This window comes from Trachemys scripta, chromosome 9 (assembly GCF_013100865.1).
Source record: "Trachemys scripta elegans isolate TJP31775 chromosome 9, CAS_Tse_1.0, whole genome shotgun sequence".
Taxonomy (NCBI): domain Eukaryota; kingdom Metazoa; phylum Chordata; order Testudines; family Emydidae; genus Trachemys; species Trachemys scripta.
In genome coordinates this window covers 10406914-10423301 of record NC_048306.1, presented here as the reverse complement: position 1 = coordinate 10423301, position 16388 = coordinate 10406914, and the positions used below count along the sequence as shown (strand labels likewise).

At 39.8% G+C, this 16388-nt stretch overlaps 1 protein-coding gene across 1 annotated transcript; it reads right to left on the bottom strand.

Annotated features, from left to right (window-relative positions):
* Window positions 1-12467: 12467 nt before the first annotated feature.
* On the bottom strand, window positions 12468-15436 carry LOC117882816 (heat shock transcription factor, Y-linked-like). Its single transcript, XM_034781627.1, has 2 exons — window positions 14308-15436; window positions 12468-13337 (listed from the first exon to the last, which is right to left on the bottom strand). The coding sequence occupies exons 1-2, from the start codon at window positions 14821-14823 to the stop codon at window positions 12561-12563; spliced, it is 1293 nt and encodes a 430-aa protein (XP_034637518.1). The 5' UTR covers window positions 14824-15436; the 3' UTR covers window positions 12468-12560.
* Window positions 15437-16388: the final 952 nt, after the last annotated feature.

Sequence of the window (16388 nt, the reverse complement as noted above, 5' to 3'; positions counted from 1 at the left end):
TCTTTTGTAGGTTGTTATGCATTGTTTCTTTTAGACAAGGTGTTTGCAAATCATTTGGCGGAATTGAATCTTGAAAGGAAATATATTTCTTTGGAGCGGCTGGCTTTCTTCTCTTCAAATTAGGACTGATGGGATTTAGCTGTTCATTACTTTTGATGCCAACTCTTCTCTTCATTCTCTGAATGAGAAAGGGGCACCCTCTTCTAAAATATGGATTGTGGTACAACTGGAACAAAATCCCAAACATTTTTTAAATTTAACATGTAACAATAAGGTTCAGAATGTTTTAACTTGTGAAACAAACATAAGATACCTTGCCATAAATAATGTTGGTACCTATTGTCTACATGCTGTGAACTGTCATACTAAACCTCAGATTCTCTCTAGTAATAAAAACGCTATTGAGCTCTGTGTCCCTTAGTCAGATAAAACTCCCATTTAAATTAATAGGAGTTTTGCCTAAGTATAAAATGTAGGATCTAGGTATGGTGTGACCACTTTGTAAGACATGAAAGATTTTTCTAAATTTCATAGCTGAATGACTTGTTTTTTTTAATTTAATTTAAGTGTAATTATAGTAACTGGAAAAGACCTAAAATGCATCTAGTCTATCCGTCTGAGGCAATGGTGTGGTGTTCTCTACAATACTTTTTCTAGTGCTTTGCCTAATCTCGTTTTAAATGTCCCAAGCCATAGGGTTTTCACCACTTGTCCATACTCTAACAAGGCTCACTATCAGGAAGTTCTTCCTGATAGTCAGCCTATTAATCCCATTACTCCTAATTATACACCATAAGTAATTTATTGACAGTTTTGGTATTTATACATTTATATTTCTTGTTAACTGTTATCTTTTCCCTATGCTAACACACACAGTTCCAAAACTATATTGTTTATGACTTTAAGGTTTCCTCACATGCCAGCCACATCAGCCTTTTTGGTAGAGGCTGACTTGAGACCTCTTTTCTGGATAGTACATAGATATGTTCATATAGATAAATTATTTAAACACTCTATCTTTTGATTTTGCTGTATACAATTAATGTAGCTAGAATCCTCTAATATACATTACTTTGAGGATTTTTAAATCATTTCATATTTAGCAGTGTAGGCGGAAGACATTTGGGGCCAGATCTTCAGCACTACTCCAGCAGCATAAAGCAGCTATACATTCTACTTAAAAGGACCTGAGGAGTCCCCTAACTAAGGCCTGGTCTATACTAGGACTTTTACATTGGTATAGCTACACCTCTCGGGTGTGAAAAATCCACACCTTCAGAGAGACGTAGCGATAGCCACCAAACCCCCGGTGTAGACAGTGCTAGGTCGACAGACCTAGCTACCACTTCTCAGGGAGGGGAATTACCTACACTGAGGGGAACCCCTCCCATTGGAATTATGTACACTGAAGCACTACAGCAGTGCAGGTGTGCCACTATAGCAGTTTAAGTATACACAAGCCCTAAGTGAAGCTGCTGAAGTGGCTCCAATGCCACAGTGTGTACAACCTCTTTTCCTCCAGAGGCACAGGGCACATAGCTTAGAGAAAGGGTCTGGTCCTTGTCACAGATCCTAGTGAGTGCCCCTTCCTGCCCATCCACTAGGATTGCTGTGAGGGGAATCCAAGTCTCTGTGCTCTGAATTCCCAGGGGGTGAACCTCAGGGTGCAGACCTTCCTTCTAAGTGCTGGAATTTGCTGTCTAGCTGCCTACTCCCTCTTGGCACAGTGCTGACCCTTCAGACACCCCAGTACTTAAACACATTCCTCTCCCAGAACTCCACCCCAAAAAATGGGACGCTTCTGGTTTACAGTTTAACTCCCAAAGGCCCAGATAGTAATTGTGAAGCAGTTAATGTACACATTTTGTTCAGTCTATCAACTTTATGCCCTTTACTTAACAGATAATGCACACTATAGTACAGATTATATTAAACATCCTAAAAGCAATGTTCCTCACTAGTTCACCCTTTCCTTGGGGGATCATATGTGCTCCCACAGACAGGAAAGCTCCCCCATCCCCTTACCTAACCTACCCAGCCCCTGCAGGTTACATCAATCTCCCTCATCTTAATCTGGTGGAAAATGGCTCTCTTCTCCCAGCTACCCCCACGAGTCCCTTTATAGACTTCTGCTTGGATCACCTGCTTCTGTTTTTCTGCCTACCTAAACCCCCTTCCCTTCAGACAAGAGGAGAAAGTGTCTTCTTCGAGGCAGAGCAAACCTATTGTCCCAATAGACAATCGTTGAGTGCTGATCATTCATCATTGGCTCTAGCCTGGGGCAGAGACATGACACAACCCTGTTCACCCCGGGGGAGCCACATCCATAGAGGCTTTCTATGACACAGTAATTTCATGATACAATTTAATAAAATCATCCAAAATTCATAAGTACAAACAGAACACCCAACTCGTCACAGCCCAGTTGTCCCTGTGCCCCAGTCATCCCAGGTTTTTGGAACAGCTCCTTGGAATTCTGGGCAATTGGTGTAATATACGGCATCTGTCATGCTGCTCTATGTTATGTCATGTGACTCACCCAGTATCTGCCTGCTCAAGAATTAGGGCAGAACAAAGATAACTTAAAGCCATGTTTGTACCCCACCTTCTCCTGAGCTATGCCAAGGGCACAAAGGTGGAGACTCAAGGATGTGTCCCTTTATGTAAAGCAAGGAAATTATTTAAAACATAGATTTCTACTACTTTACCAGTATTCTTGCTCTGGTTCTGTTTTTCTCTGCTTGAAAATGAGGCAAAGTGATATTTTTACGTATTTTACTGAATCCGTAGAGGTTGAGTTGTCGAATGAAGCTTTTCATGCTATCAGTATCAAAAATCCTTAAGATGCCTCTTCGGTCTAAGATTTCTCTCTGAAAGCAGATTTCATCTATAATGACACAATCTCCATGATCATTCCAACCAATAGACTTGAACTCATCACTTTCTACTATCTTCCACAGTTTTTTGGGAAAGGAGAGAGAAAGAAGTACATTTATCTCGCCTGTTTCTACTTTACTGTGGTTACAGCTACGGCAATGCAGTTTTTTGGAGAAGCTGGCATCTTCTTGCACTTCATAAGCATGTTCTTCCAAAATGTCCTTTACAGGTACGTCTCCTGGTATGTTCTGGTCCAGCATTAAAGAAATGGATGAAAGCTTTTTATCTGATTTTTCAGGACTGAAGGTTTTTTTGTCAGAGGATATTAGCGCTACTGCCATATCAAACATAACTTTAAATTTGTCGTCTTTTTCTGAAGTGTTTGTAGCCATGAATCTTGATGGAGTAAGATAAACCTGGAAATGTAATGTACTCAGTCCAGGATAGTTCTAAAGACATGATAAATACTTGGTTACAGCGTAAGGTGAAGTTCTAGAACGTTGCAGTAGTGAAGCGACACCATGGCTGTGACATATACGTTTTTTGTTACTCTAGCGATGTCATAAATTCTAGTTAGGGTGGCAGGATAAATTATTTACGCATGTATAAATATATACAGGGCCAAACTGGTTATTATTTCTTTAGTATTGTACAAAAATTAAGAGGGCACCTATCCAGGGCTCTAGGAAATGCTGCCATAAATTACACAAAGAATAAAATTAAACAGCCTGCCTTCCCCCACAGATCCAAACTCCATCATAGCTCCCCGTCTGCTGCAGCAGTCTGAAAGATTGCCTTGTAGTGTTCCCTGAAGGCCCATAAACCAGGCCTATTTTGAATCTGAGGGGGGAGCTACTTCCAGAACTGAAAGCACCTCTGGAGAACACTGTACTGCCAGCCTCTTCTTTGTTACACTGAGGAGGATCCTGTTTGGGTGTCTCCTCAAATCCAATCTCTGGCAGCTTGGGCTTGGCCACATTTAGAAGTGGTGTAAGTTACTATAAAATAGACTTCCTTAGACAGAATCACATCCACTTACTGATACAGAAGAGTGCACATCGGAGTCTAAATTGGAGTAATTTAAATGGCTGAGGAGCTGGAAGAAGATAAAAGGAGAAATGGCCTACTGACACCCTTCCTTTCTATATTCTTTCTTCTGGCCCTTGGTATGTGAGTTACATCAGCTTAGACGTCCTGAGTCTCAGTTAGACTCAGCAGGCCAAATTCAGAGGTAATATGCAAACTGTAAGTTGCATGTTAAGTGGGTGTAATTCTAAAGGAGTCTTGAGTGGGTTTCAGGTGGGGGTAATGCATACTTTGGGTTAGATTTAGACTCTCAGGTTCACCTATATATGTGGGCCACTTTTTGTGGTTTGAAGAGTAACCTTCCCAGCTGGAAGACAAAGGCTTCAGCTAGAGTTGTTTCTCTTAATTTCATTTTTTTTTAAATTTGGGGAAGAGTAGGGACATTAAGATATTTTAAAGTAAACATGATACAGTCAAGACCCATTAAACAAGTGATCTAATTGAAATTACAATTGGTACATTATACAGTTTTCTTTGTAGTTCTCTATTTGATTGCTTCTCCCTATGATCTTATGCCCGTTTCACACTGCCCCCAATGCTAGGGACAGCCTCTCCTTTCTCATGTACTAACTGATCTCCATCTTGTTCTTCAAATCTCTTCTTACATTTTTAGCCTACCACTGGTTTCCTTTCCAAAATGGTCTGCTCCTACCATTGTTCCTGATCTGTTATTGTTTATACTCCACCTCTTTTAGGACCCCATCCAGCCCCATTGACATTACGGGTAAAACTTATCGACTTTAATGAGAAAAGGATCCAGCCATTAGATTGTAAGAACCTTGGGACACTCACCTTTGTCTACCTATGTGTAACTTATGTGTGTTTGTACTGTGCACAAAATAGATAGCACTACAATATATATGAGGCTGAACCAAAACCTCCAGTTACAAACATACCTGAATTTTAGTGAGATTCAGATCTGGGTCTGAAATTTGCAATTTGCCTTATCTCTGCCACGGGCCTAGCCAAAATCTTCAATAAACACACCCCTGAATATTGAAAAGTTTGGATCCAAACTTGTCAGCTTGGGACCATCACTAACAGCTATGTTCTTGTTCACATAAGATGTATTCTCTAAACAGTTTAGCTAATATTCATTCTTAGCATATACAGGAATTTTTCTAGAAGATAACTGAAAATCGGAGACAGCAATAGTTTATTTATCTGACATATCGATTGGCAGGTTTGAAATAACATCGGAATAACATTGAGTACTACTTAAATTCAGTTTATTTTGGCTCACATTTTCTAAGTTTAAGATGGTATTCACTGGTAACAGTAAAAATTAAATTACTGGTAATTATTAGTTTATGCCAAAAAATCCAAACAGTTTTATATCACTTCTGATTCCTATGGGGTCCATTTTGCACAACGCCTATTCAATTTCTTATTTGAGCACAGGTTAAGGGTGACTGTGAGTGTGTAACAATTACAAAAATGGTGCTGCTTCAAACTTATTTGCCAAATAATACAATTGGCTTGTATTAATAATCATGGGTAAAAGAGATACCTCTCTTCTCCTGTGCCCTAACCAAGGTTATAAAATGCAGCAATGAATTAAGCATGCTAATACAATCAGCCCAAGAATTAAATAGGTTAACAGTAGTATTATATAGCACTACCATGGTCTATGAGCCTCTGGACAAAGTTGATGATTTTAAGTGTGGATTTATACTGCATAAGAAAGGCAACCTTTGTTAAATGATCCATTTTTACATTTCTCTATAAATCATTAAAATCCAGGCCAGATAGACAGGTCAATAGTTCATTAGTGCTACTGACCTCTCATTCAATACTCACCTCTGATGATGTTTGTGCTTCTAGAAGGTAGTTCACCTGTGCCATGGAATGAGATCTATAGCACATCTCCATGTCTGGCAGCCAATGGTCACAGCTCAGTTTTTTTATAGCACTTTGAATCTAAGGTATAACTATCCTTTGTTGTTCAGTGCATATATTGTTTTTCTTCCAATAGGACTTACAAACTCTTCCATTAATTATCTGTTTAGTATAGCTTTTGAATAGTACCAAGCCATAATCCATTGAGCTCCTTTGAGAAACAATACACAATAAAAACAAAGTGTTTTACAAACATTATTCATTGAGCCTCCCACCAGCACTGTGAGGTAGATATTATTATTTCCATTTTACTTATGTGAAAATTAAGGTGGAGCAAGGCTTAGTGACTTTTCAAGGCTAAACAGCAAGCCAGTGGCAGAGTTAGAAATAGAACCCAGGAACAGTGATTCTCAGTGTTTTACTCTAAACAATAGACCACAGCCTTTAATCATCTCTTTATGTACTAAATCATAAACCAGTCTACATGGTGAGCCAGGTTTGGGGAAATATTATCCAGGCTAATTAGACATTCAAGACAATAGAGTGGTCACCACACATGCTTATAGAAGATACCAAAGCTTTCTTCTGTACTTAGGATAGGAAATACCTATCCTGTAGGTTTGTTGGAAATGATGATGAAATGCATGGCTGAAGAAACTCTGCCATTACTATTGAACCACAAAAAAGCAAAAGATGTAGCTGATCATATGAAAACCTTACAATCCAAAGGATTTAGAGGGGGCACTCTTTCGCTTTGGCGTCATTAGAAGGTAACTCATTGCCCCAGTAATCTCCTCTTCTTAGGTGGTGTTTTTCTTTGACTGCTCTGAAATAGTAACAGCCCCACCTTCAGAATATTGTGTTTAAAAGGTAAATCATAGAATAATAGGGACCAAAAAAAAAAAAAAAAAAAGCAGTAAAGAAGAAGAAGAAACCACAGAAAATTAAGTTTCTGGACATTTTATTTTAATAAAATGGAAAATTGTGTTAAAATTATTTAGTGCATGTCACTAACATTTGTTTTTCCCTTGCAGCCAAAGTTCTTACTGCAAATTTGGTTTTGAGGCTCTCCAGCTTCCAAGGCAGCAAAAGCATTGGCAGTAAGCATAATGTGGGGATGCCCTATGTTGATGAGGGGCATCCCCGGGCATATAAATGGCAGAAAGAGATGGCATCATAGGCATGGAAAACCATGGATGAGAGAACGGCAATCTGGCAATCTGGTAGGCATTCATAGCTGCTAAATCTAGGTGAGCACATTGACAAATAGGAAGCCTGGTTATGGGATCTAATCTTGGCATGGGATTTGGAGTCAAGGGGTGATGACAACTTAATGCAGCAATTCTCGAATCCATACCATAGCGGATATCTGGAGTAAATCTGGCATGTTTGTATGGATGAAAATGATACATCTTGTTCTTCTTGATTTCACAATCAACTGGATTTTGTTCATGTGAACTTTGTCCTGTCAAGGCCATTGGGTGATATTTTAATTCTCGGCTGTTAGACCCCCTTATCTGAGAAGGTCCAGGAAAGAGGAGGGAATGTTTGTTTGAATGGTCACAATATTTGTTCTTCATGGCTTCAAAATTTGTTATTTTCTGCTCTTGTGAACTTTTCCCTGTCAAGATGGCGGAGTGAGTTTTTAATTCGCTGATGCTTGCTCTCAGTTCTTGAGGAGGTAGGAGCTTTTGTGCACAGTTTTGTAGAGAACGGGATGGCAGATCAGTTTGCTGGCCACCACTGCAGCATGCTGAGGCACGTTCCTGAGCATCTGGCATACCCACAGCTTTTATGTCAGTGCTGTTACCCTCAGGCTCCAGGGTAAAACTTCTAGTTTTAGTGTTTCTTTTCATTATTATTAACAACTGAATCAAGACTCTTGCTGCTTGATAATACAACTGTAACAAAAGAAACAGATTATTATAAAGTATATCAATTCCAAAATAGCTGTGTATGCATGTGCAGCATTGCTTTTGGAAAGTACTCTCCCTTTTCAAGTTGCATTCTCAGCATTATTTTTATAGGCCAAAATCTGCCATAAAATCTATCCTTTGCACCTTGGGTTTCGGTTTTCATTTATGTAAATGACACTTGAATTAGCTTCTGCTGCTTATCTTCAATCTGAATTATTTCTCCCATTGTCCTAAAAAAAAGAAACTTGAAAAATCCATTCTCACCCCAGCCTCGGGGAAGCTTGTCCTGGCAAATGAGAGGACTTACATTATCAATATATGCATTTTTAGCTTTCTAATTTGTATCTTAAGTATCTACCCTTACTGTTGCAAGAATAGTCTTTCAGTGCTCAACACAGTGTGAACTGATGCAGTGTCATCTTCCTAACTCTACTGCTACCTCTAGCCTTGTCAAGCAGAAGAGAAAAATTAACGTCTGATCAGTTTCACTGCTGCTGTTCCGGCAGTAGAACTGTAGAGACACACGTCAGTTTCTTGCTGCTGCTTGGGGAAGTGCGGAGTAGCAGCAGAGGCAGGTACTAAAGTTATTCAAGGAGGAAGAGGACCCCCACAATGGAACCTGGGGAAGAGTGGAGTAGCAGAAACCACCTCTTGCCTTCATGTGCCCTCCCAGTAGTTAGGAAGTAGACTGGAGGTACAGTCGAGTAGGAGAGATCCTAGCAGGAACCAGGATGGACTGTGCGCGTGAATTAGAGGCACAGACATTCCCCTTCTCTGACCCTACCAGAAGCTTGGAAGCTTTGGAGGAAGGAGTAGATTTGAAAACACCCTCCCCTTTTGCAGAAATCTGCAAGTTCTGGAGAAGGGAGTGGAATAACAGAGAATGATCTTCCCCATTATGGTAGCCAAGAATTTTGGGAGGTGGAACTAAGTAGGAGATCCTGCCTCACCTTTACAGCAGTCAGGAGGCACCAATTCAGGAGAAGAAACAAAGTCCCTTCTCCCTTCCAGCAGTTTGTGGGGACTGGATTTTCAAGTTTATCAAACAGCTGCAGAGCTTGATATAAAAGACTGTAAGGTTCTGAATGCTGTCAACACCCATTTAAATCCATGGGAGATGTGTAGCACCCAGGACCTCCCAGGCTTGGGCTCAGAAGTAACAGACACTTAATCAGTTTTTTTTTTTCCTACTAGGAAATCAGATCAAAGACGTCATATAATGCAGAGGTATCCTCTTTACCCTCCAGAAATGTAGCCAAGTTCTGCACACTTTGGTCCTTACAAGTAATTCAGATTCAGTTGGTTAGTAAAACTTTGTACATAAAGTATTTCCGAGAGAATTTTCTGACCCACTAAAACAAAAATACTCCTGCACCACTCCATCAAGCTACCATCCATCATTTGAATTTTCCAGAGACTTTTAAAAAGTGAAGTGGGAGAAAATAAGGTTACTTTAACAGCTGTTTTACACTGAATTTACAGTCCAAACGCCAAATACTGAGGACTTACAATAGTAGACACTGATCTTTTTAAATTTAAATTGTTCAAATATTTTTCTTAGTAGAAATAATTTTCTCACCTGCTTTTGAGTAATATCAGACTATATATTGGTCTTTCATAGATCATTTCAGAAAGTTAAACACCCATTACAGTATACAACAATTTGTATAAGCATTCATGAACATCACAATAGTGAATGTGTAACATTGGCATTACATCATAATAGGATCCCTTTCAGAAAATATAGCATCACAATGAGAAAATGAACACAATTGCTGCTATCATCTATTTTAATATGAAATAAATTATGCTAAATGGCTGAGATGAGTAATGGGTTATTGAAGATTTCCTCTCCATGTAGCTGGCTCAAATCCTCAGATAGCTGATAGTGACTCAAAATGTTTTCCTTTTAATAGCCATTCAGTGAGTTTGACTGTCTTAGTCCAGCTGTCAGGTTGCCACATCACAAAAACCAGTACTCTTATTGGCTGTTTTATCAAAGACATCAATGATTGGCTCAAGTATGGAGTCTGAACTGCCCTCTTTTATAGACACAATCTGCCCAGACAAAGGTTGCAGTGCATTGGTAGGGGAGTGTGGGAAGGCTTGTACCGCTTCTGCTTGGGCTATAATGTTCTGTGTCTAAAGAGGAGAGTTTCTAAGACTTCCTTCTGGTCTCCTTCAGTAAGACTTCAGGAAAAATGTTTGAAAAGCATTTTTTTTTTAAATAATTTCCCAGTAGAAATACTGTTTAACTGGCAACAAGAGGGTCCATGAACCATTTTTACCTAAATACTACTTGTTTAATATTGGAAACCTTATAATAGTTGTCAGCTTTCCATGCAGAACACTGAATCAGGTGTGCCAGAGGCAAAACCTAACCTCATGTGGGGCCAAGCATACATATGGATATCAGAGGATCCAGCTGGCAGATAGAGAAGGGGTGACATTTTTAGAAGTGTCAAAGCCCATTTTAACCTTCAGATCTGAGATACGGCTGGGTGGCATTATGTCCGCACAAAGGGTGTAGATACAAAGACAATAAAATGAATATGCTAGTCTGCAGAAAGTGATGGTTCTTAAAGGAGATGTTCTTTAGGGTAAGCAATGCCAAATTATGCTCACATATAGTACTTCATTGGAAGGTACCACATCTTGATACTTGTGACCATTATAGCATCAATTGATGCCTACATTCCCCAGCCATCCTTATTATACTAGAAGTTCCCTCAGTGAACAAGGAAAGCCACCTATAACTTCTTATACAAGGACAATATAAAGATCTCTTAGTTTTGTGTTCTTTGAAGGTGTAGCAGGTGCATCTACACTAGCACACAATACATCTGTTTTTCACCAAGGCTACCAACACAGAAGACTAGGCATGGACATTTTTACTGCCGTATCATCTAGTCTTTTTTAAAGACTATGTGGATTGCATATGTGCAATGCTTACAGCGCCTTCTGAAGAGGAGTCTTACAGTAGTAATTCCAGAGGCACGGGTCTGTGACTGGAAGTTGCTTGATTTAGGATTTAATGAACCACTCTGTTTACTCTTTGAATTTTAAATTCTCTATAAAATTGCAATACATTTCACACTTCTGAATTTCATGGTAGTTTGTCATTTTATTTAATATAAGATGTAAATATTGGGAGCTGACTACAGCAGACTTCCATGAATCTAAACATGCAGAACGGTGCACAGTTGGGTACTAATACACTATTAATGGCATAACATTTTATCCTGCTTGTATCTGCTCTTCAAAACACTGAAGATTTCATTCACAGAATATTTATTACATTTTACAACTAATAGGCATTGCTCTTTATTGCACATCCAGGGCACAATCCTGCACATCGACTGTAGGCAGTGCTCCTACAGAAACCAGTATGTTTTGTCTCAGAAAGGACTTCACACTTTAGTCCAGATCAATTGGATTTGATGTAGGTTTTAATACAGGTTTCTGAGAAGTGCTTAAATACCACGGGGATGGGTGCTATAGACAACCCTCAAGTAGATATATGAAAAGAATAATTTTAATTCAATGCGGCATGTTAATCATGCAGAAGGATCATTGTTAAGCAATTCAATGCATGTTCAACCTGAACCCTACTTTCTTACATCGTAGTGAAAAGAACTACTAACCCTAAGTTCAAATAATTATTCCACTCTACTTTTTAAAATCTCATTTAATAAATATTCCTTAAATATTTTAACTGTCCTGTATTTTGTTTCCCCTCTCACATCAGTTGTGGCCCAATCCTCCACCACTGAATTCAATGGAAGCTTTACTACTGACTTCACTGGGCACACGATCTGCCCCTTGGTCACAATGTATGCAGGACCCTAATAATTACAATCCAGTAGCCCATAGCTACACCAAGAACAAAGACATTCACATTTTTTGGAACTTGAAATATTTAACTTCAAAGTTTATCTCAAAAGTAACCCTGAATTGCAGCATCTTTTCAAAATTATCTGAGTGAAAGGGATCCAAGATGGTAAAGTAATTCCTAAATCTTGCCTCCTCCCCCCTTTCTTTCTCTCCTTTTTAATAAACCCTAACCTGCATCTTGCTGAAAATGAATGAAACCAATCTCTTAGTTTTGGTCTGTTGATTTTATAGATCTCTTATCCTAGACCTGATTTAGGAGATCTTTCAATGAACATACCAGACACTGTAGTAATATGTGCTGACCATTAATTTATGAACTTGTAATCTTATTTCTTATGACAGCTAACGTGAATCACTCTGTAAACTGTGGGTCATCCACCTCAGCATGTTGCAAACCTGCTATCCCAAAAGGTGAAGATCACTGTACTGTGTGAGTAAGAAGGGCATCATGAGATAGATATTTTGTTTAAACACATAGGTCAAACCCTGCTCTGCAAACCAAGCCTTAGTAAATGGCCTTGGAACAAGTGTATTCCTCAGACATAGAGCTGCATGCTGCACATATCACCTCAAGAACAAAAAGAGGCTTAGTCCTCCGGCATTACCTCCCCCTCGCTTGGCTCCACCACAGCCCTTCAGCCTTCTTTGCGGAGACAAAGAAGGGTGGTGGTGGTGGTGAGCTGGAACATGACCAGCCCAAATGTAATTCAAACATTACACTGCTCTTAGTCTCTATCCCTAAATTTGTTAACTACTACAAATCATTAAAGCTGACCATTTACTTCTACCGAACTAATTCTTCCTTGCTGAAAATAAAATAAAGTCTGGGATTATTTTATATAAATCGGACAGGAAAACTGGAAAAAGACATTTATTCTTCAGACAGTTTCATTGCAGATTTGTCAGTGACTTTCTCCCTCAGAATATGAAATGTTAAAGTCCTTTGCTTTATCGATGGTATCCTGAATATTCAGTAGGCTTTGGTCCAACACCTTTGGCAGCAGATGCATTGTTCGAAGTGCAGTTGCAATTAGGGCAGTGATGGTATGATGGAGTTCGGTGATGAGATGATCTTGACATTGAAATGGCAGAGGCTGCTGCAATCATAGGCATTGAGAACCATGGGTTACAAAATGGCAGCAAACTAGCCCAATGAGCCTGCATAGCTGATAAGTCTGGATACATGGTTGGGAAGGCAGGAAGCCCCATCACAGATCCAAAGGGACTATTTGATACAGGAGGTATGACATGATACAAAGAAGTCGCGGATGTAGTTGTAGTGGAATCTATATCGTGGGTGCTGACTTGAGTATGGCTGTTATTTTGGGGTAAATGGAATGGAGCCAGCTGATTCAACTTCTCACTGTCTTCTGCTGTTGCACGTTCCGATGGCCTCAGTGAAGCTGCTGGCGATGAAGCGTATCCACTTCTGATTCGGGCAGTTGCTCTGGCAAGTCCCTTATTTACTGTAGGCTTTCTTAGTGCGCATGTTTGCAGGTTTTCCTTTGGAGCAGTTGCAACAAGGTCATTTTCCTCCATGGAAGCAGTTCCGAAGGCGGACTGAACATCTGAGCTTCTTCCCTCACTCTTTAGGCAGTTTTCACTGAATTCCTCATCTAATGAGAAAGCAACTGGTGGTGTATTTTTGATGCCAACTCTTCTTTTACACCTTGGAAGGAGGTGGGGAGAGCCTCTCTTAAAATTCGGGTTATGGTAGAACTGTAACTAAATAAAGCAAGTGAAAAGATTTAATCACCTCTGTGAGGATAAAAAAGCAAGAGTCAAGTGCACATTCTGGCTAAGATTTTGCCTACATAAAACGGTCAAACATTAACATTGAAGGGACACTGGCAGGCACTTTAGGTCTCTATTTTAGTCCGTGAAGATTTGATGAAACAAACAGAAGTATTCTCATAACATTTAAAATCAGTGATCCATCCTTGAATTTAAACATTCACCTGCAGCATCGTGTTTAGCCCTTAAACCAGGAAATGGATATGAATAACTCAGCTTCATGTTAGAAGCCAAATAAAGTGCAAAAAGCAAACATGGCAGAAATGGTGAAATGTAAATTTGACATTTAAAGGTATTATTAGGAATACAGGCAAGGACATTTTAAAGTAATATTTTTAATGGATTATGTCCCTTTAATGGGTCTAGTATCAAAACAGAGTTTAAACAGTAAGGATGGATATTACCTAATGGTAGGAAGTTTTCAAAAGCACGTAAGTGATTTAGGAGTACAAGTCCCATTGACTTAGTAATTTAAATGAAGGCCATAAAGGTTCAGTCAGTAGCACAAGGGCCATATCCACCTTTCTAGCATTTAGCAAATGTCAGGAGGGAAAGAAAGCAGTTCAGGTCTAGCACCAGGAGGAAGCCAGTAACCAGCGAAGAGATAGGAGGGGGTGGGAGGATCACTCTCTGTTTCACAGGCTCAGGAGAGTAGGAAAAAGCCACACTGAAATGGTCACTTCAGGGCAAAAAAACAGTAATCACTTTTTTTTTTTAATACTCTTATTGTTCATGAAAATACCTTGAGAAATTATGGCTGTCAGAATATCCTTCACAACCCTCATTCCTAGATTCTCTTCATAACAAGCATAAAACAACTTATTTGCACATGCAAAAAAGTCATTGAACATATTTTAAGTAATAGCATCTTGAGCTTTGAGAAATTATATTGACATTTTACCTTGCTAAAGGCAGAAGCTGCTTTTTCTTCTGCTAGAAATTCAGCTAGCGAGGCAGACCTTTGAAAATCTTGTCGCATTTTGCTAAAGCCATAGAGATTAAGCTGACGAATGAAACTTTTCATGCAATCAGTTTCAAAAATTCGCAGAGGTCCTCTCCTTTCCAGCACCTCCTTTTTAAAGAGCTCTTCATCAATCACTACACAATTTCCATCATCATCCCACCAAAGTGACTTAAATTGATCACTTTCAACAATTTTCCATAGTTTCTTTGGAAAGGTGAGGGATAAAAAATCATTGTCTTCAGTGGAACTATCATCACAGAGAAGACGTGGTCTTTTTACCCAGGGTCCATCACTCAAAACTTGAAAGGCATTTTCTTCTATTATAGACCTCAAGGCAGAGTCACCAGTTGCTGTTCTATCACACAGTGGAATAGCAGAAGAAATTGAGACAGCAGAATCAACCATTTCATCCTGAGCTGAAACATGCGGAGTTTCTGCTATAGAAAGGTCCATCTCCAATCCTCCTTTCTCACTTTGACCTTTTTCAGCTGAAGTTATTTATGCTATTAGTTGAGCTTCATGCTCCTAGACAGAGGTATATTAAAATGATGCTAACTTACAGTGAACTTCAATAAAGAGTTCTAGAACATCATAATGATACCTGTGGTGTGCGGCTGTGACCTAATAAAACAATTGGTTTCCTAGCAAACTGAGGTAATAATGGCCAGGTAAGTTATAGCATTTATATTTAATTTACAAGAGATTAGATCTAATCTATAAAAGGTTTGTCTCTTGATGTAAATAAAGCATGTACTGACTGGACACAGAGCCACGGTCCCATCCCCGCAGAGGCAGTCATTCCACAACAGAGATAAGGGAAGCTTGTACTGTTGCTATGGTTGAAAATAAAGGGAGAAATTTGTTTGATGAGTCTTTCCATTGGGCCTCTTTCACTAGTGCAAGAATTGCCACAATGTGTGTGTTCTTGCTGTCAGACCCTGCCTGCAAGAAAAACCAAACATGAATACAAGTATTTAAGTTACATAAATTCAGGACAGCCCGGGGGGGAGAGGCACCCTTCAGTGTTGCCAAAGACACGGAGTGACTGAAGGGCCCCCCGCCGCCGAAGACCCAGACCGCCGCCAGGTGAGTACAAGCCCCACAGCTCTCCTGCTTTGCCCCAGACCCCCTGAATCCTCTGGGCGGCCCTGCATAAACTGTATATAAAAAATTGAAAATGAAGATTTACAATTCCATTTTGCTGCAGCAAAGAAGACTACCTTCAGTGGTCTCTGGCAGAAACCTTTTTCTGCTCCAAAGGACTGGAGAAGGAGGTATGGATAAAAGGCAGAGGGACAGAATCTGAAACTGGCAGAGGTTGGTCATCATTGCCCATCTCTCAAGTGATAATAACAATTGTATATCAAAAGAACAATCCTGCAAGCACTTGTCACAGGGATAGCAGAGAGAGAAAAAAGGGAATAATGGAGGTTGTCTGCTAGAAGCTGACTTCCCACTGGTTCTCCCTTCTGGTGACACTGGGGGAATTCAACCTATGCCTCTGAACTGCTGCTCTGTTCTAGTAGGAAAATGGAAGGCCCGTTCCTCGCAGAGTCTCTCAAGTAGGAAGTGTGAGAGCAGAGCATTGTCTCTTAAGTCTAGAGGACAACGATGGTGGGGTATTCATGGGTTAGAAGGCTGCCTCTAAACCCCATTTTTGCTGCAGTAGAGGAAGAAAGTGGACTATAATGAATTACCTTCTGCCATTAAATGCCCCTTACAGGAAAAAAAAAATAAATAAAAAGGAAGAATAAAGGAACAGGCCACTATGTCCCATGGAGAGGCGGTGGGAGCATTTGCCTCACTAGCACTAGTATTACAGTCAACAGAAAGAACATGTTTCCTACTTCTGGTACAATCGTGGCTAGTGGCTATGGTGAAGAGATGGAATTTCCACATTCCTATAATTCCTGCCCCAGTAATTTTTTTCAGAAACACAATACTGATGGATATCAGAATGAACACTTACCACTGAGCTGCAAGAGCAAACAGAAGCATCTCCTGGGCAAGGAGAAGAA